Source organism: Mustela nivalis (assembly GCF_964662115.1).
Source record: "Mustela nivalis genome assembly, chromosome: 5".
In the NCBI taxonomy this organism is placed as follows: Eukaryota; Metazoa; Chordata; class Mammalia; order Carnivora; family Mustelidae; genus Mustela; species Mustela nivalis.
The window spans coordinates 137,304,486-137,329,705 of NC_139024.1; the positions used below are offsets into that span (position 1 = coordinate 137,304,486).

Genomic DNA, 25,220 nt, shown 5'->3' on the forward strand with positions numbered 1-25,220 from the left:
CCTGAGCAGCCATTTAAGGACTGAGTCACCCAGATGTCCCCAAAGTCAGTTTAAAAAAAAATATTTTATACATTCATTGTCCTTAAATAACAGTGGTATAAAAGGATTCTTTCTTGTATTACTCATTAATTTTCTGACCTTTGGAGTCATTTTGACATTTGGAATGGTGCAGAAACCATATTTGATATTTGAAGTGGTGCAGGAACCATATTACATCTTCTGAAGGGGCTGATCTTCCTCTGGTGCTCTGGTTTTTGTGGTTGTCACCTGGAGAGCAATCATTTGGTAGCCTGTCTCTTGTGGTCAGTCAGTCTTGTGGTCATGGGCTTAATGGGACAGTAGCAAAGAAAGAAACAATTCTTACCTGGCTGTCCTCCTACCACCCAGTCTTCCCTTGAAAGAGGTGTATTTGTATACTTTGAAAGTTGCAGCCTTACAGTCTGGCTTCTAATCATCTGAGGTGACTGAGATCCTCCTCTTTTGGTCAGTGACTGGTGTTGCAACACCCTCAACTACTGGGAGTCATGAAGAACAAAGAAGGCTGCTTGGAAAAATCACAAAAATTTAAGAAACAGCCTAGTGCTGGGGCAGGGTTGAAGGATAAGGTTCACCTCCTACACCTGGCCACTCCGAAAACAGTTCTTTTATCTAATGCACAGAAGCCAACAAGAGAGTTTGGAAAATGAAGACACAGAGGAGTATGTTCTAGATGAAAAAACAGGATAAAACCTCAGAAAAAGACCTTAATGAAATAAGAGATAAACAATTTACCTGAGAGTGAGTTCAAAGTAATGGTCATAAAGATGCTCACAAAGTTAGGAGAACAATGCATAAATGAAGTGAGAATTTCAACAAAGAGAAAATATAGGAAAGTATTGAACAGAAATCGCAGAACTGAAGAATATAGTAACTGCACACAAAAGTTCAACAGAGGGGTCAACAGCAGACTAGGTGAAGCAGAAGAAAGGATTAGTGAACTTTAGTGAACTTAAACACTTTAGTGGAGGAGGAGCAAAAAGAAGCTGTCCTTCAGAATTGAAGAAAAGGTAAGAAAAAGGTGAAGCCATCTAAACTGGCTTTAAAATAAATGTAAAGGGACTTCCTCAAGCTGAAATAAAAAGGTGCTAATTAGTAACAGGGAAACATAAAAAAAAAAATCTCACTGTTAAAGTTAATTATGTAGTTAATTTCAGAATAATATAGTATTATAGTATTAGTGGGCTCATCACTTATTAGTCTCGTATGAAGGTTAAAACACAAAAGTAGTTATACTTATAACTACAGTAATTTGTTAATGGCTACATAAGATAAAAAGATGTAAATTATGACATTAGAAACATAAATGGGGGGAGTAAAAATGTAGAACTTTAGAATGTGTTCATATTTTTAAGTTGTTATCAGCTTAATATAAAATTGTTACAACCCTCCTGCATTTTATGTAAGCCTCTGGGTAACCACACAACAAAAACCTGCAGTAGATATACAAAAGATAAAGAGAAAGGATTCTAAATATACCACTAGAGAAAATCATCTAATCACAAAGGAAGAGAGCAAGAGTAAAAGAAAGGAACAAAGGAATTACAGAACCACTAACAAAATGGTAATAAGTCCATACCTATCAATGATTATTTTAAATGTAAATGTAAATCTTTCAAAAGACATAGAATGGCTAAATGGATAGAAGAAAACTATTTACATCTTTTTAAATGCTCTCATTTCACTATTTTCTTACTTAACTTTCTAGTTAGTTTGAAAGGTGGTCTTTAACTATTAACTATAATGGAAAGTAAAGTAAGCAATGGGTAAAGTAAGCAATGGGTATATTCCACTTGCCACCACTTGGTGCCCTCTCCCTCTTCTTCCATTATTTCTGCTTTGTTTTAGTCTCAAGTCTATAATTTTGTGCATTAATGTGTAATTCATCATTAATGTGGTGGACTTTTTTGGTTGAATATTTCCCAGTTATCATTTGCTTGAATGAAGTTTATGCTTTGGTGAATTCTTCAAAAAAAGCCTCATAACTATGAGATTACCATGTTCTTGTGTGTTTACAGCTTTTTCAATAGACCTGATGTGCAAAAGCCAGTGTTGCTGGGTATAAAATTCTTGGTTCATAACTTTACCTTTATTTTTTAAAAAAATTATTATTATTGAGTTGTTTGCAAATGTGGCTCCATTGTTGCCCTGTTTTGTGTGTTGTTTTGAAGAATCTGATGCTAGTCTAGTTTCTTTGCTCTTCTAAGTTATTTGATCATTTTGCCTGGAGGCCTAGGGGATTTTTTCTCTTCATCTTTGAGATCTGTGTTTACCAGGATATGTCTTGTGTTTTGTCCTCCCAGGTACATTTCCTCAAGTACTTGTTTTATCTGGTACACAATAGTTCTGGTCTTGTGTTCTGTTTCTCCGCTTTCAGGGACTTCCAATTATACACATGTTATTCCTTCTTTGCATGGCTTCCATTTCTACCACTTTCTCTCTGACTCTTCTTTCTTCACTTCATTGTTCTTTTCTTGGTTGTCTTTCTGCTTTTCTTTAATGCCCAGATTAAGTCTTCACTGAGGCTATGCTTTCCTGTGTACTTTATAGCTTAGACTTCCATTCTGAGATAATTTTCTTCTCTTTCCTTCTTGAGTTCAATCAGCTCTCTTTTCATTTCTTCCTATTTTCCATACATTTTGTTATTAATTTTTGAATTTGTGACTCAAGCAGTTCTTTATACCATCAAATGCTTGTTTAAGTGTATTTAATTTAGTTTTGAAGCATTATGTTACCTTCTTCTGCTCTTGCTTCTTGACTTTGTTTTTGAAGAAAAGGGGAAAAGGCTTAGATTTTTATCAGTTGTGCTATATCGAATGGCTTTCTGATTGGGGGGGGGGGCAGTAATAACTCTGGCTTTGTTTCATTTTCTCTGTTACTTATTGTGGGTTTCTGGTTGTTCAGAAGAATTTGTAGTTCTCTGGTGCCCTCTTCTGTTAGTGCAGCAAAGTGCAGAGTCTTCAGTGGAATTTTTTGTTTTTGGGGGGATGTTTTTGGTGAGGTGGGGAAGGGATGATTTTTTTAAAAATCCTCTAAGTTTTTAGGTTGCTTTATTTTATGGAGCTCCAGGTTTTCTCTTTTGCTTCTTTACTCTGCCCCACCCAGTTGCCAAGATTTGTGTTTCATTATTTTCATCTTTCTCTCTTCCGTTGTAAGGATGCCTTTTGAAGACTGTCTGTCACTTTTAATTTGTCACGCAGTCCCTGCCTTGTGGTCCCTAGTCACATCTCCTAGAATACTTGTAGGATTTTCACACTTACGGTCACTTACTCTTTCTGGTGGTGATTTTAGATCAACTTTAATACTTAACTAGTTCCCCTTTTCCTCTCTTTCCTTCAATTTTTCTTAGCTTGCCCTGGCTTACCTCAGAGGTAAAAAGTGGGATGGGAATATAATAGTTCCTTTTCTCTGGAATTTATTTAGCTTGTCTGATTCACTCACTTCCTCCCTCCCTCCCCTCCTTCCTTCCTTGTTTTTTATGTGCAGTCATTTTAAAATGTGGGCATTGTCTGTGCCATGATGAGGGCATGGTATTTAATAATTTCATTTGCTCTTTTTGTTCTTAGTTACTTTTAGAATAGGTGTTGAAAGGCATAGACTTTGGCAGCTGCATTGTCTTCAGTCTCCATTGGGCTAATTTGAGTTCTAGGATGGTAGAATCTTTTTCTGAGAAGATTTTGGTTTGATTTTGCTGGGCACTTAGAGGAACTACCAGTTTGTGATTGCCTTAGTCCATTTTCACAGTCTGAGATTCTCTCTCTTGCCCAGGTAATGTGACCCCTAACTGTAAGTGTGGACAAGAATATTATATTCATCCTTATCATGGGTTAAGTCCTTTAGAGATGGGGATGTTTATTTGATAACCCTATTTGGTCAGACACTGTGGACTTTCACTTGAGCCTCACTTGCCATGGTAAAAACTGTCACAACCAGTGTTCAGCTTTTCAGTTGATATATTGGATATGTAAATATTCGCAGTGTTTCTCTCTGGCTTATGCTGGGCTTTTTTTTTCTTTCTGGTTTTGTGCATGGTTGTATACTTTTAAGTAATTCCTCTCTATTGTGTTACTTCTATGCTTTTAAAAATTTTTGTATATTTTAGTAGATTTATGAGGTCGTTTTGTTCTAATTATTTAGCCCAATATTACTAGTAACAGCCATTGACTAATTTTTTTTTTTTTTTTTTTAAGATTTTATTTATTTTTTTATTTGACAGACAGAGATTACAAGTAGGCAGAGAGGGAGGCGGAGAGAGAGAGGAGGAAGCAGGCTCCCCGCTGAGCAGAGAGCCCGATGCGGGCCTCGATCCCAGGACCCTGAGATCATGACCTGAGCTGAAGGCAGCGGCTTAACCCACTGAGCCACCCAGGCGCCCAACTAATTTTTTTTTATTAAAACATTAAAAAAATTATTTCATGGGATGTTTGGTGGAAAGTGATAGATTCATTGGCTCCGTTCTCCATCTTGAGTTCTCTCCTAGCAGGTGAAGATCTACTTTGTTGTTAAAGATGGGGACACTTGGGGCACATGGGTGGCTCAGTGGGTTAAGCCGCTGCCTTTGGCTCAGGTCATGACCTCAGGGTCCTGGGATCGAGTTCCGCATCGGGCTCTCTGCTCAGCAGGGAGCCTGCTTCCCTCTCTCTCTCTCTGCCTGCCTCTCTGTCTACTGTGATCTCTCTCTGTCAAATAAATAAATAAAATCTTAAAAAAAAAAAAACAGATGGGGACACTTTTAGTGGTAAATAGCTTATGACTAATATCAGATGGGATTAATAATGATGATTGTGGTGATAATAAAAATTTATTTAATGCAATGTGCTATGCTTTCCTATTTAATTATCACAAGTCTCTTAATTTAGTATTATTATTTCTATTTTATAAATTGTTACGGAGACTTACCTAACATAACACTTGGTCTGTGTTCATCCAGATAGTAAATGGCAAAAATCTGTCTTGGGTCCTGTCCTGGGCTTTGGAAATAACAAGGTTAAGCAAAGTCTAGAGTGCTTCCTGCCTTCATGGACTTTACAGAATATAATTCTTATTATACCTTCTTATGTATCTCAGGTCACACTATAAGGACTCTGTAGGATGGTCAGGAATATAATTTTAGAGTCTGAAAGCCTGATTCACTGGTATTTGCACTAGCATTGAGGCTAATATCTCTTTTGAGGAAGTGCCTGTAAGTTAAGCCAAAGTAAAAAGAGATGAGAAAAGATCAGAATGGTGTCTTTTAATTCTCTAAGGATTCTCCATAACATGTAGCACAGTGCTAGTACAGACTAAATGAATATGATTTTCAGTATATTCATTGACTAGAAGTCTTAATGGAATTTATTTCCATACCATGTTTTTTCATGTAGGCTGGCCAGGATACTATTTTTATTTATGCATATTATTCCTCTTGTTTTACAGTTATTTGCTACCATAAAGGATGGAGAAAGCCTACAGCTCTTTGAACAGAGTTCTCGCTCTGCCTGTAAACAAGAGACACACACCATGGAAGCCATGAAACTTGTCGAGTTTGACCTTAAGCAAACACTTACTAGGCTTGTATCACATATTTTTGGAGACGGTAGGTACTCAAATGCCTTTGCCTTTCTTTGGGGGCTTAAATATTTAACAAATAGCATCTTTCTGAAATCATTAAGGCTAGGTGTGCCTAGATTTTTTGGGGCCACATTGTGACTTAGTGGTTTTGGTCCTCCGTGAGGTAGAACTTACAGATTTACTGGTTCATTTCACTTGAGGAGCAGGAGGACATGAAAATGGAATTAGCTTGAGAAAGAAAAATGATTACAACCTTTGATAAGAATGATAATGGATTAAGATCAGTGGGGAGAAAGTCTACAGGCTGATTAGTATTATTTTATTACTGTGTTATCATTAGGTCAGACTTGAATGGATAGGGCAAGATTCTCACCCATGTGAGTTGGCCCAGTGGAAACTTTTGCATGTTGGCATACTGATTACTGCTATCAATAGCAAATGAGTTAACAGAGAATTTCCTGGAGGAAGAACAATCTTTTTAAGACCTGGATTCTCACTTTAGTCATTTACTCTTTCTTATATCTCCAGGATGATTTTTTTTGCCTGTAATGCCTCCCACCCCCTTCACTATTTCTAATTTATTTGAGACAGTGTTTTGCTTATTTTTAGAAAGATGTAAAGAGAAAGCTAGGGGATTTTTTTTTTTTAAATCATGACCTGTATTTTATTTTTTAACTTATTTTATTTTTTTGAAGATTTGATTTATTTATTTGACAAAGAGAGAGATAGCGAGAGAGAAAGAGAGAGAGAGAGAACACAATCAGGGGAGGTGGCAGGCAGAGGGAGAGGGAGAAGCAGTCTCTCTGCTGGGCAGGGAGCCCAATGTCAGGCTTGATCCCTGAACCCTGGGATCATGATCTGTTCTAAAGGCAGACGCTTAACCGACTGAACCATCCTGGCATCCCTAGTCATGACCTGTATTTTAAAAAATGTTTAGAAGATAGAAGCCTAGCATGGTTAGGATTCTCTTTTAGTCTCTTTTTATTCTTAGGAAGTTTTTAAAGGAACAGCTTTACTGAGTTATAATTGATACAAAATAAGCTATACATATTTAAAATGTACAAGCTGCTAAGTTGACATTCAGTAAACTGAACACATGTACACACTTTTATGAGTTTTGACATATCTATGCACCTGTGAAACGACCAGCAGAATTAAGATAATGACCAGGTCTAATACCCACAGTATTTTCCTCCTGTTCCTTGGTGAACTCTCCTTCCTGTTCTTTTTTACATCTCTTTATCCCAGGCCATCAGTGATCTACTTTCTGTCACTATTGATTAGTTTACACCTTCTAGATTTTCATAAATGGAATCCTATGATATGTACCCTATTTTGGGGGGAGGGGCTTGGCTTGTTTCACTTACTATAATTATTTTAAGATCCATCCATGTTGTAGTATGTATCAGTAGGTAGTTTCTTTTTATTGCTCAGTGGTATTCCATTCCATAGTTTGTTTATTCATCTACCCATTCATGTTTGTTTATTCATCTACTCATTGGTAGACATATGGATCATTTCTAGCATTTTGCTATTATAAGTAAAGCTATGCACATTCATGCACAAATCCTTGTAAGGACACATGCTTTTATTTTTCTTTGGTGAATACCTAGGAGTGGAATGGCTACACCATATGGTAGTTGTATTTTAACTTTCTAAGAAACCACTTAACTATTTTCTGATGCGGTTGTACCATTTTATATTCCTTCCAATAGTGTATGGAAATTGAAGTTGCTCTACATCTTCAACACTTGTTAAGTTCAATCATTTTATTTTATTTTTATTTATTTAGTTTTTGAGAGAGAGAGAGGAGAGGAGGGGCAGAGGAAGAGGGAGAGAGAATCTTAAGCAGGCTCCATGCCCAGTGTGGAGCCTGAGGCAGGGCTTGATCTCATGACTCTGAGTTCATGACCTGAGCCAAAATCAAGAGTTAGACACATATATGAGAGTCACCCAGGACCCGTGGTCAATCATTTTAATTTTAGACATTTTAGGAGTATAGTGGTATGTCAAAGAAGCATTCAGCATATATAAAGAACACCTCCAAATAAACAAGTGAAAATCAACCTAAGAGAGAAATGGATGAACATTTGGTGAAGATGACAAATGGTATAGCTAGAATGACTAATGAACATAAGAAAAAATGTTCACCCTTATTAGTAACAAGGGAAAAGAAAATGAAAACCACCATGAGTTATCAATTATATTTCATATGCAAAAACTTATATACCTAACATTTATAAGTGTTGACAAAGATACAGAAAAATAGGATAAAATACATAGTGTTGGCCTTATGTAGGCCTCGCAGTTATCATTCCCTCAGCTGGAGCTCATCTACTACTCTTTATTTATGTCTATTTTTTTGTAACTCAAGATTTCCTACTTATGTGTGAATTCAAACTGTATTTACAAAGGTTCTTATTCTAGTTCATTAAGCCTCTGCCTTGTTTTAGCAAGGCTTATTAGAGCATCTCAACTGCTGTATTAATGCATTGCTAATATAATATTTAAGAAACCACTAAATAATCCTATATATTCTTTATATTCCTGTATTTTTAAAAGGAGCATATCAACTTCCTGCTAGTGTCTTTTTCCAGGGGGAAGAAAATGTTATGAGGGAGGAGGTGCAAATCAGGCTTCCCAGTGTGTTCCTAGTGTTTTATGAAAATTAAAAAGAAATGAAGTTAAATATAACAAAGTGTTATGGTTTCATAAAACTGAATGGTGGGTGCATGGATGTTTGCTATTTTCTATTTCTGTCTCTTGGTATGAAATATTTTGTATTGAAATGATGTATTATAATAGTAAAACAGGTTTCAGATAGAGATTGCTGGTAGGAAAATCCTATTACAGCCAGCTTTTCTTTACCTTCATGATATAAGAAAGGATCTGTGAGATTTCCAGCAGTACTATTATCATTTAACACTGGGAAGCAGGGAGATTCATGTGTTGATCAGGCCATTTTCAAGGCAGGTTAGGGTAGAAGGGATGGCAATAGTGGATGGAGAGATAGGGTTCCTTCTCCAGTAGCTTTATAAAGAGATTCAGGACCATGTGAATTTTCCCATTGTCAAACCATGGAAAGAATTGTCTTTAGAGCCCTCTCCATTTATGCCTCGCAACATATTTCTTTCTTTCTTTCTTTTTTTTTTTTTTAAGATTTTGTTTATTTATTTGACACAGCGAGAGAGGGAACACAAGCTAGGGGAGTGGGAGAGTGAGAAACAGGCTCCCCGTAGAACAAGGAGCCCAGTGTGGGACTCAATCCCAGGACCCTGAGATCATGACCTGAGCCAAAGGCAGACGCTTAACTACTGAGCCACCCAGGCGCCCCTTTGCAACACATTTCTATCATCAGATGATTTGCAATTGGTGAGGTTTAGAAACTGCTGCCTCGTTAGGTAAGTGAGTGGTTCTGAACAGGCAGGGAGCCTCCTTCCTTAAATGCTTAGTATTTGTGTTTCTCCTACACGGTTATTTTTTATTCTTTTCTTCTCTTGTCTCCTGGTTTAGTTCTCCCAGGCCCTTTACCCTTCAACTGGATAATTCTTTATTATTTTTTGCCCCAACTGAGTAATTCTTATTTATCCTCTAGTGTCAACTCTGATGTCCACCAACCAGGAACATTTCCTGGTGCTCACGCTGAGTCCTAGAGGAGCTGCCTCTTCTGTGTGCTCATCTAAACTCTCTTTGGGGGTGGGTTTTTAGTTTTCAGAGCAGGAAGCACTGTCGTATTTCTGGCACATTGCGGTCATCACAATATTGAATACGTGAGACATAATCTCTTGTTTTCAAGGAGCCGTGAATCTTGAATCCCTGTGAGAGACAGGGAAACATGAAGTGTTATGAGAGCTCAGAGGCGAGGCACCTCCTCTGAGATTTGGCACGTGCCGCGGGATGGAGGATGTCAGCTGACACTATTCGTTGAGAATAAGCACACAGCAGTACAGCATTAAGGAATAAAGAACAGAAGAAAAAGGAAGGAAATGGTCAACAGAAAAAAAACTCCTGTCCACTGAGAGAGGGTGGTGTCCAATCAGAAAAATTAAAGTTCTCTTTTCTCTACTTTGGAATCTTTAACAGGTCAATTAGTGCTTTAAGCCTCAGTTTTCTTTGAACTTTTAAAAGCCAAGGTAATAATACTTGTTTCCCATGAGAATAAAATGAGATAACATATGTGAAAGGTGCTTCGTAAGGAAAAAATGTTAAATAAACAAATAAATATGAAAAAAAGAAGGGAAGAAAAATGAGGACATGGCAATAAAAACAGAGAGCTTGTGAATAAATATAATACAAGGAACAATAGTTATGGTTGATTTGTCTTTATTTTGTCTAAGGATATGAGATATGGCTCCCCACCAGGCTGGCACAGCAGCCAAATGGGTGTCGCTGGTCACCTTCCTGTGCCCTCTGAGCACCAGCAAATATTTTAAAAAGAAAACAATGTTCTAGACCTTGTATAGATTATAAAATCTTCCCAGGGGCCTTGAGGATTATTTTGCTGAATCTGGTTCTGAATTTCCTTTATGTGATTATTTTTAATATTTGTATTTGAATAGCATTCAAAATCATGCCTTGAGGTGAAGGTTTCCAGGTAGCGAGCGGTTTTCCTTATAAAAAAACATTTCTGCAGCATATGATTTCTCTGACTGTGGTGCCTAACTTACATAATGGGCATGCTCTTGTTGAGAATCTTAACTTTTGAAGGAGCCGTGAAGTTGCAGCTTCTCTATTTCAAACATTTGCTTTATTTTAAAAATGCTATTAGCTTAGACTTTTAGGCTTCAGATTTCATTACAGATCAGAGTCGCTCTTTTATAAATCTTTGAATTCACTTTTTGTTTGTGAGATAGAGTTGCAGAGTTGTGGAATGGCATTGAAGTAAAAAACCAACTAGCTTGGAGAATACATGTTGTTCAGTGCACTAAAGTCTATCTGTGATAAAAAGCCTTTTATATTTTCTTTCCCTCCAACCATGAGATTATTTTTAACCCCATTCACACGGTAGCCAAATACCCTGAAAATCCTTTAAGACACATTCTTGCGTAACCCCGGCATATCTTTGCCGTGTGTATTGCCAGGGGAGCTGTCGCCAGGAGGGGTATGTGAGCCCGTCCCCAGGTGTGTTTACATGTATAGACCATCTGCTAAGATGTTTCTCAGGTTGGATGCTAAGCAGGGTGGGAAGGTGCGTCAAACCCAGGTCCATCTTATGAACTACAGGGCAAGGGGCTGTGGATCATAGGAAACAGGTGCCGTGTGCTCTCCTACAGTTCACGCTGAATCTTAACAACTCCCGCAAGACTCTTGGCTGTTTCTTCTGCACTTGGAACAGAAGTGCCATGTTCCTACTTCAGGCATTTCAGAGGATCGTTTAACTCTTTTGGGAGGGGGGCGGGGGTGCTAGTTTCTGAGCAGACCTGTCCAGGTACAAACAATCTGGGTGTCATTTAGATTAATAATAGCTTTAATTATGATAATGACAGCGCTAGAGGTTAGACATTTAACAGTGTCAAAGGCTGCACACGGATTGTTTTGTTTCGACCTGCATTTGTGATTATAATCTCCATTTTTTTTTTTTTTAAACAAGGGAACCTCCACACGGAACAATGCAGTGCCGTGATCACACAGCCGGGAAGTATTAAAGCCGGTTTTCACCCCATTGGTCTGATTTCTGGGCCTACGTTAGAGGTTAGCTCTTTTGAAAAGATTGAATGTTTATCATTTCAGTAATATTTCAGAGACTGTGAGGTCTAAAAAAGCCATGATCTCAAGACAAAAGCAAAAACAAACAAAGCAAAACTGGGCGTCTCCCTAGGCATTCTCTTGTGACTCTCCATAGTCCTACTCCTACAGCTAGCTGGGGTAGAAAGCCCTCTTTGCTGCATCATACAGGATTACATTTTAAATACCAAACATCATTTAAAACTTCATATTCAGTCTTTCTTTACTTAGCCAATGAGCAGTAACTGCCTCAGCAGGGCTCACAATTATCCAGCGATTCATGTTATATTTGTTTTTATGGTCTAAGCCTGCTTTCCACTTTTTTGATGTTGTTGTTATTAGTATCCTCTTCCTTTGTTCTTGAAAAGCAAAATTAAAAATCAGAACACACTGTTTCCTTGTGGCAATTTGTTGTTATTACAGCTGCTTTAGTTTCGGGTTTTTTTTTTTTTTCCCCTGCCTCTCCAAAGCAGGTTTATTATTTTCTGCTCACATTTCAATTGCGCCAGCATCCTAAGGCTGAGCGAGGTTACCAGTTTAGAATCAGAAATAAAATAACCCTTTAGACTGTTTTCATGCTTCTGGCATTCGCTGCCATTTTTAACGTTTCTAAATTGTTTCCCCAATATTTTATATCCGATTTGGCAGATCGTTTCTTTCAGAGCAACTAAGGTGGGGGTTTAGGATTTCTAACATTTTAGTTTCACTTTCTGTCCTTCAGGATTTACAGCCCTTCTTTGGCACAGTCTTGCTAAACACTGGACTTATCATTTAGAAGACATTGGCCTCATAGCACAGTTTAGATGAGCTAGTCTGATGGAGAAACGGACTGTCATCCTCTGCTGTTGACTAGATACGTTGCCGTGGGCAGGTCTCCTACCTTTTGTTTCAAATTAAAAAAAAAGACCTGTGATGGCTTTTGAGGTGCATGTCCCAGGATTCCCTCCAAGGACCCTGGCTGTTGGGAGTGCAGACGGCTTCCAGCTGTCGGTTGGTTCCTTTGGGAATTGCCTCAACTGTGGATTCCCTCCTTGCTCAGGAGCATGGCTTTCCCAGGGATGCCCACATCTAAAGACTGGTTGTGGCAGAAATAGAAGGGGCCAGCATTTGACCCACCGCTCTACCATGCCACCATGATATTAGGCCACAATGCCACGAGCCCACTATGGGGCAGTTTTGATGGGCTAAGTTCCAGAGCTGTGACGAGGTTAAGGCTTTGTTGGGCCTGATTGCAGCTCACTGACTGTTCCTTCTGCCCCAAACTGTTGTCACCTTCTTCCTCCGTAGTTGTTGGTATCTCCAAAATAACCTTTTTATCAACCCAGCCTACATATGGTCTCATCCAACATAAATATTCTAGGGCTCTGTATTGTGAATGTTGTCCTGATGAATAGTAAATCAGTTTTGGGGGTGCTTGGGTGGCTCAGTGGGTTAAGCCGCTGCCTTCGGCTCAGGTCATGATCTCGGGGTCCTGGGATCGAGTCCCGCATCGGGCTCTCTGCTCGGCGGGGAGCCTGCTTCTCTCTCTCTCTCTCTCTGCCTGCCTCTCTGTCTACTCGTGATCTCTCTCTGTCAAATAAATAAATAAATCTTCAAAAAAAAAAAAAGAGTAAATCAGTTGGTAATGGTAATAAAGGTCCCTTGACTTCCGTATCTTTTCACATGTGTTTTTTTCTATCTATCAATACTTGTTAATATAAATTAAGTGAAAGTAGTTGAGAATAACAATTGGTTTTATAGTTGTTAATTCTACTTTGTTCCTAAAACTGAATCAAATTAAAAAAATTTTTTTAAAGATTATTTATTTATTTATTTATTTGTCAGAGAGAGAGAGAGAGAGGGAGGGAGCATAAGCAGGGGTAGTGGGAAAGGGAGAAGCAGTCTTCCCACGGAGCAAGGAGCCTAATGTGGGCCTCGATCCCAGGAACCTGGGATCATGACCTGATCCAAAGGCAGATGCTTAATGACTGAGCCACCCAGGCACCCAAATTTTAAAAAATTTAAGCATGTTACTTTGATGATTTTTAAATCCGCTTGTTTGGGCTGTCTGGTGTCTGATATGGAAAGGGTTGTGTTTCTCAGAGTACTCCTAGGAAGTTAAGTAGCAAGGCACTTTTTGCCTTTGGCCAGTCCTAAGTTGCCTGGCTGACTGGGGCTTGGATGTTTTCCAAGCAGGCTGCACTTATAATAATTTTGGCTGACATGGTCAACTTCTATGAGTCTTGGAATCACTAGCTATGAAATGGGGATATGGAGTAACTAGTGTCGTATCCACTAGGAGTGTTCAGGGGAAATACGACATCACCTAGAATCCGGTGGAAAGAGACCTAAGACAGTTTGTTTTTTTTTTTTTTAATATGTCTGGTAAATGGAGAAAATTTATTTTATAGTTGACATTTCTGGCCAAAGAAATTGGTACAAGGAAACCTATTGGGAGAAAGCTTGAGATAGCCATGATTGAATTGAGCTGGAATATTTTTAAGGAGCCTAGAAAAGTCCACAATTCTCTGATTGGACAGGGGCTAGGGAACAGGTTCCCTACTCTAGATAAGTAGGATGTTGAAATTGCTTGGGGTTTTATGTAAATGAAATAAAATTATTGGACCTTGAGGTACAGTGAAAAAAGTACTTAAAATTTTAGGGATACTATAATCAACGTGCCAGGAACTGCACCTGTTACTTAGTGTTTCTGCTTGTAGGTGGTTGATATACAGGCAACCAGGAAAACGTTAAGATTTATGGGAGAGGGAAAGTTCCTTCTCTACCTTTTAGGTTCATAGAAAGCTCAAATTCTTGCTTCATTTCTTTAACTTCTTCTGTGGCCTCTCTTGTAACTCTAGCTCTGTCAGAAATGGATAATCAACACCAGTCTAGTTATCTAAACTCTGTTATCAACCGCTCTAATTCCTTTGCACCCTTGACTTTCTCTGCTTTCTTGATAAAGACCTAACCTTGAATTGATACTCAGATCAACTTTTTCTGCTTCTCCCTGGTCAGCTCACCACCAGTCTCTTTCTCAGTGATGCCAGAGCACTCCCATCTCACCTTTCCTTCCTGTTAGAGGAGAAGCTTGTCTGTTGCACTAAGAATGATCAGGTGACTAGGTGTGAACTTCATGCATATTTGGCCTCTTGATCTCATTCTTAGATTCTTGCTCATTTTCTCTTAGAACCATGTTTCCTTAATTATATGTTCTTTCAGTGTTGATTCTTTTTTCTCCTTCTTTTTTTCCTTTTGAATAGTTTCCATTGCTCTGTCTTCAAGTTCAGCAATTATTTTTTTCTGCAGTGTTTAATCTGCTGTTAATTCCAGCCATTGTTCCTTTCTTGTTCATTCCGGTTGTTTCAGTTAGGGTCTTTTTAATATCATTTTTGTCTCTACATAACATTTTCAATCCTTCTCTTAATTTCTTGAACATACTGAATACTGCTATGATACATATTTCAGTGTCTTTTTTCTTTCTAGTACTTATGTTGTCTGTGTCATTTGTTATGAATCGTTATTTATTTTTCTCTACATTATTTTGTTCTTCTTTGCATGATAATGTTTTGTGGAATGCCAGGGAGTATTAATTTTACCTTGTAATGCTATCAGTATTTTTATATTCCTCATAATATTCCTGAGGTTTGTTCTGGGATTACTTAGAAATACCTTAATCCTTTGGCCCTTCTTGCTAAGTTTTGTTAGACAGGACAGTGTAGGGTTTCAGTCCACAACCAATGTAAGACCTGTTTTAATACTATAACTGATAAACCATTGATTATTAGGTTTTCTGCTTGGCTTTAGGAACTGGCAGTATTCTTGGTCCTTGTGAGCTCCCAGAATTATTCCTTCTAACCTTTTTGTATTGTTTGTTCTCTGGCCTTGGGTAGGTTCAAGCACTGACAGTATTCGGTTGAGTACTAAAGGGGTATTTTCTTTTTGCAGATCTTCATGGTTCTCTGTCTATATAGTCCTCTTCTCTCCTTCAGTCTCTCCTACAAATCCTTGTTAACCCTGATTTGTCCACACTCCTAGCTCTGTCTCTTCAGCTTGGGAAAAGTTCTGGGTTTTCTGTGTTCTCTATTGGGGCAGTGTTAGGGCTCACCTCCCAGGAATCAGTTCCTTTGGTTACTTGATGTCCAGTGTCTTGTGTGGCATTTTTTGTTTTAGCTTTTCACATGGAAGGGTAAAACTGGTTCATTATTCCATGTTGTCTGGACATGGAAATCTTTCTTTTTCATTTGACACTGTGACTACTCCTTTTTTTAGATGTAGATTTTCCTCGACTTATGGGGTTATGTCCTGATAAACCCATTGTAAGGTAAAAATATCCCAAATAGAATATGCATTTAATATACTACCCTGTCAAACACCAGAGCTTAGCCTAGCCTACCGTAAATGTTCTCAGAACACTTACAGTTGGGCAAAATCATCTAGTGCAAAACTTACCTGATTAAAAAAAAAAAGTCTTGAGTGTCTCATGTAATTTGTTGAATGCTGCACACTGAAAAGGAAAAAACAGAATGGTTGTATGCATATAGAATGGTTGGAAGTGTATCAGTTTATCCTTGCGATCTCATGGCTGACTGGGAGCGGCATTTTGCTGCAGTGCATGAGCCTGGGAAAAGATCAAAATTCAAATTTGGAAGTACAGGTTCTACTGAATGCATATCACTTTCACTCCATTGTAAAGTTGAAAAATCATAAGTAGAAGACCGTAAAATAAGAAAAGAAAGAAATATACCTTTTCTTATTTTTCTTATACCTCTCATAACTTACTCTTTTTGTCTTTTTTTGGCTTCTTTTTTGATGATGCTTAATGTTTCTAACAGGAATTCTTTGAAGCTGGCAGCTGACGTTTTCCTTCTCCAAGCAGAATTTGATAGGGAGATTGCTAAAATCTTAAAGTTTTGATGTTTTAGATCAGGTTTACGAAAAGATTGCCTTATGATTTTTTTTAGGACAACTCAGTGAATTGTGTTTTATCTCTTATGATATTGGAAGCATACTTATTTTAAATGTCAGGTTGTCTTTTTTTTTTTTTTTAATTTTTTGAAGATTTATTTATTTATTTCAGGGTGAGGGAAGGGGCAAATTCTAAGCAAACTCCCTGTTGAGCACAGAGCCCTCCATGGGCTCAGTCTCAGGACCCTGAGATCATGAAGCTTGAGCCAAAACTGAGTGTCAAATGCTCAACCAAGTGAGCCACCCAGGCACCCCTAAAATATCAGGTTGTTTTAGAAAATTAATCTCATCTGGAGTGAATTCATGTTTGATAGTTGGTTGTGTTGGTTGGCTTACTTAGCATTAGATTTATTCATGTACTTTAGAATTTTGGTTTGCAGGTACCTATTCATAGTTGAGGATTTTTGTGTTTTTCTTCATTTCTCTGTTCCTCCCTCTTGTCCTCTCCTGCTTTGCTATTTCTCCCTTACGTGTCTTTGCAGTTGGTTTCCATGTAGCTCACTAGGCCTGAAATCCAGAATGGACTTAGAAAGATCTGTCAGTTGTGCTAACTAGCTCTGATTTAGGGGATGGCCGATCCAACATCTATGGCTTGGATCTCTGAGCCTATAGTTCTTTAGACCTCCTGCCCCAGGCTGTATTTGGTGAGTTTTTGTTGCTCTTGTTTTACGAGCATGGAACTTATTCCAGTCCAGCACCTGACTCTAAGCTTTTAGCTTCCCTCTGATCCCAAGCTAGTAGTACGTTATCCTTCTGAAGGCAGGCTCCTGGCTCCTTATCCTGAGTGTTGACCATGAGCCCTGCAGCACTGTGCTTTCTCCCCTCTCATGGTTTTGCATTTCTGTTCTGCTTCTAGCCTCTGGAAGCGTTTCTTTTGCCTTTGAATGAAGATTGTTCCTTTTTGGTTTTTTCCTTTTTATCATCCCTGTTGTAATGTGTTATAAAAACAAGGAGTCTGCTGGTGTCATCTTGGTCTTATGAGGGCCACTTTGTGTGGAAAGCCAAGTTAGTGTAGTTTTCGTTGTGTGCCGCGGTGGAGGGCAGCATAGGGCTTTATTGTCTGACACCTGGTTTTGAATTCTGGTCGTGGCATTTACTGTGTAAACTTAGATACGTAAGCTGTTGGGACCACCATTCCTTCTTCTGTGAAATGAGCATAGTGGAAGTTACTGAGCAGTGTTCATGCCAGCCTTATACCAGTGTAAGGATTAGAGATGACACGCAAAGGATTTAGCACAGCATCACAGGAAATGAACAGCAAATGCTGATTACCTTAGGAATGTAGTAGAAATGCTTATTTTTTTCATATTTTTATAAATAAAGGTGAAAGATTATTAGATTATTGCCTGACTTTCAGTGACATTCAATTAAAAATCACCCATTTGGTGTTTAGTTTTTCACGTACTTTTCCTTACTGAATTGTCACCCAGATTCTGTGAGTATTCTTATTTTAAGCAGCATGGAGGCAGTGAGGGTAAGGAACTTGCTTGGCTAAAACGGTGGAGCTGGGATTTAATCCTAGACCGAGGCTCGCTCTTTCCATACATTATGACCCACATACCCTTGTCTCTTTGATCAGATTTGTGGAGGGTAGAGTGTGAGCGTTCTGTCTAGAAGGTTTGTCTGTGTACCATCCTTTGAGAATGGTTGGTGAGAAATGTTGAGGACCAAAGGGCCTGTGGCTTTTTGGCTCACCCTAAGCCAGATTGCTGTAAGCTGGCCCCTCTGCTCCCTGCATAGCCAGAAAACAGTCACTTATCCTTGTGCCTCTGAATCCATGCCCACGTTTGGAAGGAGGGGTCATTAAATTGTGCTGTGCTCCATTTTTCAACCCATTGTGAAGTCTAGAGATGATAATATCATTTTCAGATCTAAGCCCTAATCAAAAGAATGCCTCTGTCCCTTGTTCAGGGCAAGAGCCTGAAACAACATTTCACCACACTGGTCTTTCCACCAAGTGCAAGATTGTAATGATGATAATAGCTGTGTGATCAGTTACACTCTCACTGTTGTTGATAGAAAATTCTGGGTTTTTCTTTTTCCTTATTACTTTGGGAATGTCTTAGCTGAGGGAGTCATTGTGGCTGAAATAGTGCTGATAGCTTCTGCTGTATGCTGTGGAGGTCCCACACCAGAGAAGTTTATTGCCTTCTTTCTCTCTCCGAGAGGGAAAAGGTAATGTTTACTATTAACTGTGTAGTGGGACCGATTCTATTCCACTTAGCAGTCTGCAGTCCTGGACTTCAAGCGTATGTGGCTCTGTGGACACACAGGATATCATGGTGTGCTAAAGAGTCACTGTTGGCATTGCCAGGTTTCTGAGGCCCTGCATGGGGAGTTTGCTGTAAGATGTGAATGACTTCAGGCTGCTTGGGGGGTGGGCTTTGCGAATGGAGTCAACATTCATATTCCCACATGGCTGCCTTGAGCCATGTGGTTACTTAGTCCAGAGGATACTCTTCTTGTTTGTTGGGGGAGAGACAGGAGACACAACCAGACAGCAAGATTGAGGAATTCAGCAGGAACCTGGGAATCTTGTCCATGGTGCTCAGCTGCATGGGAGCTGCACAGGGAGGTCAACCTGGGTGGTCTTGTCTCAGCACCCAGCAGATACCCTGAATGTTCAGGCCGGACTTGAGCTCGGGTTTGACTCTTTTCCTAACTAGTTACTAGTTGTGTGTCCTTGGCCCTCTTGAAGAATATTGAGTTGATGGGAGTGCAAAATGGTACAACCCCCACAGAGGACAATATTAGAACTATAATGGCATTTCCTCTTTGGCCAGCAGGGTAGTTTGTTGCGGCAGTGTTATTCCAAGCAGTATGATGGGTATAATTCAACTATAAAGGTCTTCTTACATAAATGTGGCAGAGCCACTTGCTGGAACACTGTGCAGGAGAAAGGAAAGGAATGAGGAGGTACGTGCTGTGTGTGTTCAGGTGGAGAGGGCTCTAGAACGTATCATTAAATGAAAAAAGCCTGGTGTAGAACAGTGTGCAAGAATGCTGTCTTTTATATAAGAAAGGAGGAAAAACAAGACGTCCGTGTTCATATTTGCTTGTATCTATCTGGTGATAAGAAGTTCAGGTCTAAGGGAAGGGTCCAAGAGGAGGCGGTAGGACAGGGACAGGGATGCAGTGAACCTTTAACTGATGCCTATTTTTCCCCAGTTTTATCTCAATAAATAATAAATAAATAACTGACATTACAATGTTGTAATAGTGTAAGGGACACAAAATAATGACTTTGTGTGTGTATATATTGTGAAATGATCACCACAATAAATACATGGTCACAAAAGTTTTGTTCCCTGTGAGGTCACTGAGGCTCTATTATATAGTAAAATGTATCCTCTCACAGTATTTTGATTTTGAACCCTGTGAACATATTATCTATTAAATTTTTTTTAGAGAAGGAGGAGGGGGAGAGGCAGAGGGAGTGGGAGAAAGAAAAGCCTAAGCAGGTGCCACCCCCAGCTCGGAGCCTGACATGGTACTCAATCCCATGACTCAGAGATTGTAACCTGAGCTGAAATCAAGAGTCGGATGCTTCACTGACTGGGCCACCCAGGTGCCCCAAAGTAATTTTTTTAAAAGAAAGCTGTTAGAATAGAGAGATGTTGAGAAATCTGAAAAATAAAAGTGCCTGTATGCTGCTTGCTCTATTTTCAGTTTAATTAAACAGAGGCAGAAAAGATGGAATTGTCAAGTAACTTTGACAGTGGTGGCCAGGTAATTTCCCTAGTGAGACTGTAGTCATCAAGGATGATCTTAGTTTTTCTAAGAATTTATTTCTAGCCTTTCATCCTCTTTCTCCCCACCTTGCTTTCCTTCCTTGGATGGAAAGGAAGCTGAATGCTGTGCCAAAAGCGTCAGGAGCAGCCCTGGTTAGCAGCGCGCGACGTTCTATTTCTCGGCTACCAACCAATGAAAAACCTGCTGAAAAATTAATGCCCCATAGCTTTTATTAATTGCATATTTGTATAGTCAGTTTAAAAAATTATCTGCTTCAGTGGAGGGAAGCTTTGATAGGATATATAAAATGACGGGTACATGTTCTAGTTTGGGCCATCAACCTTTTAAAATCCAGATTGTCAAACTTCTGGTTGGTGGGTCTGATAGCAAAGTCTCATATTTAAATATAAGGGGTATGGGAAACATAGGGAGACTCCCTCAGTGAGTCAATAGTCAGGACAGTGAACTGTATTATATGAGATCTATGATGAAGGTAGGTTGGGGGTGGGAAGGAATGACACCTGTTTAATGCTTACGATACGTCAGGGCGGTTAAGCACTGCAACATCGCAAAGGAGACAAGGGTTGGTGGGAGGACACTCCCACACATCCCTTTTCCCTGTGTCCCTGCAATGATTTTCCAGGGATCCAGCAGTAACGAGGCTGATATGCAAAGCAGTTGAAATGCAGTGCTGCCTTTCCCGTGCCCCTGGTTCCCTGTGGCTGGCCGGGACAGGTGCTACCTCACCAGAGTGGGGAGAATTAGACTTCTAGCTACCCCTCTCCTATTTGAGCTCACAGCGCTACGCTGCAGGAATTTTCACTAATCATATCTGAGGTCCCAATTGACTTTGTGCTCTCATCATTCCTTTTTTTTTTTTTTTTTTTTTTTTTTTTTTTTTTTTAAGATTTTACTTATTTATTTGACAGAGAGATATGGTGAGAGAGGGAACACAAGCAGGGAGAGTGGGTGAGGGAGAAGCAGGCTTCCCACTGAGCAGGGAGCACCATGCCGGGTTTGATCCCAGGACCCTGGGATCATGACCTGAGCTGAAGGCAGACGCTTAACCGACCAGGCACCCAGTGCTCTCTCTTCATTCCTACATAAAGTTAGTATCCTCATTTAGGAGAGAAAGCACAGTGAGTGTCCACATTGCCAAAGAGGATCTCTGCCTTTGAGAAAACCTGCACTCCTCTCGTAGGTTCTTTATCAAGACCCTGGTGAGATAGCCGGCATGATACACAATGGAGAGAAGAGGCAGTCTCAGAGAGGCTAATTAACCTGCCCACTGCTTCACAGGAAGAAGGTAGAAATCTGAGACTCACATCAGGTTTGGTTTATTCTCAGGTGTTCTTTCTTCTACTTGGTTTTCAGCTAAAAGTGAAGGTGTATAATTTTTGACAGGTGCTATAGTCTCGCAGAGTTCTAAAGTAATTTTTTAAAAGCTATGAGTTTCATTTATAAATATGGTTTAGTAAATCATTAAGTCCAAACCAACCGACTAGGGAAACAAAAAACAAAATAAAAAACTTTGGCATTATTTTCCATTAGATATGTAACACCTGTGCATTTAATTTCCTTCTGTCATCCCAATAAGAGATTGGGTTAATGCATGATGAATCCATATGATTTGGACATGCTTTCAAAAAAGTTTCCTCTAGTAATATATAACACAAAGTACATAGTCTTTAATGGATTTTTTTGCTGACTCCTGATACATGGCATGTGAATTAAGTCATATTAAGTTTTTAGCTGGCTATTTAGTATCACATCTTTTAATACAAGCTGTATGTCAAGATGCTTTTTCAACCCAATATATTATTAATTCTTACTATAGTTTTGAGGTTATGGGGAGAAAACAAGAAAAAAGTGTAACATAAAAATATTCAGTAAGGGGCACCTGGTGGTTCCTTTGGTTAAGTGGCTGCTTTCGGTTCATGTCATGATCCCAGCATCCTGGGATCAAGTCCCGCATCAGGCTCCCTGCTCAGCCGAGTGTCTGCTTCTCCCTCTGCCTGCCACTTCCCCTGCTCGTGCGCTCGTTGTCTCTCTCTCTGACAAATAAATAAATAAAATATTTTGAAAAAAAAGTATTCAATAAATGATTCCACTGCTAGTGGTTGAAAAAAAATTAATGTGTCAATGTGACTGGAATTTAAATTGTTAGAAAATATAAAAATTATGGTGTTTTGGCAAAAACTACACATTAACTAATAGGATTTACTTTCAAATAAGGACCATGTGTGTTTGAAATAGAGCTACTGGCTTCCCCAAAACTGGCGTTTCATATATTTTTGGCTCTTGCCTCATGTTGTGGAGGAAGCAGAATTTAAGGACTGAAGTCTTTAAAGAAGTGGAAAAAAGATGATAAATGGTGTATGGATTTGGCATTCTTTGCGAGGTCATATAGATTTAAAAAGGAGACTTTTAACAAAGGATCCACAGAGGTGAAGAGGATTAAAGATGTTCTAACCGCATTGGATGTAACTTTTGCTAATCTGTTCTCTTAGATTCGGTGATATTATTGTGAATGGGTTCTGTTCCACAAGGGAGTGATACTAATCATCTTCATGTATTCTGAAGAACTTTGGTTAACTTCCTGCCTTTCCACACTGCGGGTGGAGTTTCAGTGTGGGGCAATTACTTTCCTTGCTCCAGACAGATGCCTAAGGCCAGGACCTGAGCAAGAAGAAACCCAGGGCCGGGGTGACTGAGGTCTGAAACCAAAAAAGAGCAAGGGTTGATGCAACCAGTACACGGACATTTGATCCTAAGAATTTATGTAACATTAAAAACACTTTAATCCAAAGTATCATTTTTCTTACTTCTAGAAGTGGCCAAAACCCTTCAGTGAAAGAATGTTCCCAGAGAAGGGGCGAGATCTTCCATCCCTTTCCAGTTCATTCCTCATGCTCTGTTGACACCGTGAGCACCAGCAGTGCAGACACGTGTGTGGAGAGAGTCCTGTCTATGCAGGTTTCACTTCCCATAGACTTTATGCAGTAGGGCTTTAGTTTGAGCTTAATACAAATTAATACAAATTGAGAATAGAATTACTTTAATCAACACTTGTGATTATTTTCAGGGCTTAGTAATATCTGAAATAATCTTTCTCTCTGACTAGGCAGGGGACTTAAGGTTTTACAGGTGTGAGTTATAAAGCAATATAAACGAAATTCTGTGTGGGGCGCCTGGGTGGCTCAGCCAGTTAAGCATCTGTCTTGGGCTCAGGTCCTGATCCCAGTGGTGGGATCAGTCTCCCTGCACAGTGGGGAGTCTGCTTCTCCCTCTCCTCCCCACCTGTGCTCTCTCTTACTGTCTCTGTCATTATCTCTGTCTCTCTCTCTCTCTCTCAAATAAATAAATATAATCTTTAAAAAAAAAAAAAAACCTAAATTCTGTGCATTTAACTTGTCCAAAGGAGTAAAATAAGAATATGCAAGGAAAATTAATTTGTGTAGACCTCACCTAACTCTGTTCCAGTTGATTAATCATGTAAGGAGAGAATCATACTCTTATCCCTGAGCACTCATCCTGCTTTTGGTAGAATTTGATCCAAGCCATGTAAACAAAATTGGCTTTTCTAAATTGTTTTCACTAGGTGATTTGTGCTTATCTGCCAGGAGTTACAAAAAAGAGTGATAAAAATGGTTTCTCTGCTAGTCCATCGGTACTCAGTTATAGATCCCAGTACTTCACACATTTCTGTTGTCCAGCAGGACTGCCCCTGCAGCTTTTTAATAAAACTGTGGTGGGGGGGGGGGTATGCCTGGGTGGCTCAGTGGGTTAAGCCTCTGCCTTTGGCTCAGGTCATGATCTCGGGGTCTTGGGATTGAGGCCCCTGTTGGGCTCTCTGCTGAAGGGGTAGCCTGTTTTCCCCGCACTCTCTGCCTGCCTTTCTGCCTACTTGTGATCTCTCTCTCAAATGAATAAATAAAATCTTAAAAAAAAAAAAAAAAAAAAACTATGGCAGGGGATTGTTGGTCTCAGAGATGGACCAACACACAGGTGTACTGATGCCTTTTTCCTCAGAACTTAGGGGTGAATAAGCACCTGCTTTGCACAAAGTGGCTTCTGTACAGAAAAGTCAGAGCCACTCAGGGGACCTGAAGACATTTCTCCAGTGGCCTGCAACAGGACCAGCTTTTCTCCCCCCGTTAGAAAAACTGTTGATGAAATCGATCCAGTAATAAGAAGGAGGGAGCTAGGGGCACCTAGGTGACTCAGTCCATTAAGGATCCACCTTTGGCTCAGGTCATGATCTCAGGGTCCTGGAACCGAGCGCCACGTGGGGCTCCCTATTTAGTGGGTAGCCTGCTTTTCCCTCTCCCTTTGCCCAATCCTCCCCCTCTCTCCTACCCTATCCGCCCCCCCCCCCAGCTCATGCTCTTTCTTGAGCACAAGAGAGTTCTCTTAAATAAATAAAATGTTAAAAAAAAAAAAAAAGAAACTATCGATATGTGAATCATGGGTGAATCTTAAAATCATTCTGCTGAGTGAAGGAAGCCATACCCCTCCCCCACAAAAATACATGCTGTATGATTGCATTGTTATAAAATTCTAGGAAATGTAAACTCCTTTTGTAGGGACAGAAAGGAGATCTTCAGTTGCCTAGGGATGGTGGGGGTGAGGAGAAGAGGTAGGGGCAACAGGCAGGTTGGTAGGGTTACAAAAGGGCACTAGAAAACTTTTGGGGTTGATGCTTATGTTCATTATATTGATCGTAGTGACAGTTTCATGGATATATACATGTCCGCGTTTGTCAAATTTTGCACTGTTTTATGTCCAGTGTAACATTTGTTTCAGCATATGTGTGACAAGAGGGGGAGGTATGGTATTACTCACTTGTTACGGACAGCAGATAAGTAAGAAAATAAAGGCAACTCAAATGTTCTTAGAACAATGAAACAAAAATCTACCTTGTCCTTTGTCATCTGGGGCATAGGAAAGGCCCCCATGTTTCATAATTCTGTTCCCATGTGCTCTTTGATTCTTGAAATACCTCCTTTTGATGGGCAGGGAATTATATTTTAGTGGCCAAGAGCGTGAGTTTTGGAGTCTGGTAAACTTGAGTTTGGCCTAGTCACCTGCTAGCTGTGTGCCTTTGGGCAGGACACTTGACCTATCTAATTGTCTTTTTCCTTACCTATGAAGTGGGCTGATAGAGGCATAGTAAGTCCTCAATAAATGGAAGCAATTCTTGTTATTATTTTTTTCATTTCACATTCTGA

General features: G+C 39.5%; 1 protein-coding gene across 13 annotated transcripts in view; it reads left to right on the top strand.

The window, feature by feature from the left end:
* FARS2 (phenylalanyl-tRNA synthetase 2, mitochondrial) overlaps positions 1-25,220 on the top strand; it is a 519,420-nt gene that overhangs the window by 166,244 nt on the left and 327,956 nt on the right. For all 13 annotated transcript variants that reach the window (XM_082731026.1, XM_082731036.1, XM_082731034.1 and 10 more), the window contains one exon: positions 5,452-5,611. In XM_082731026.1, coding sequence (XP_082587152.1) covers positions 5,536-5,611 — 76 coding nt within the window. In that variant the 5' untranslated portion in view covers positions 5,452-5,535. The remainder of the gene's footprint in view (positions 1-5,451; positions 5,612-25,220) is intronic.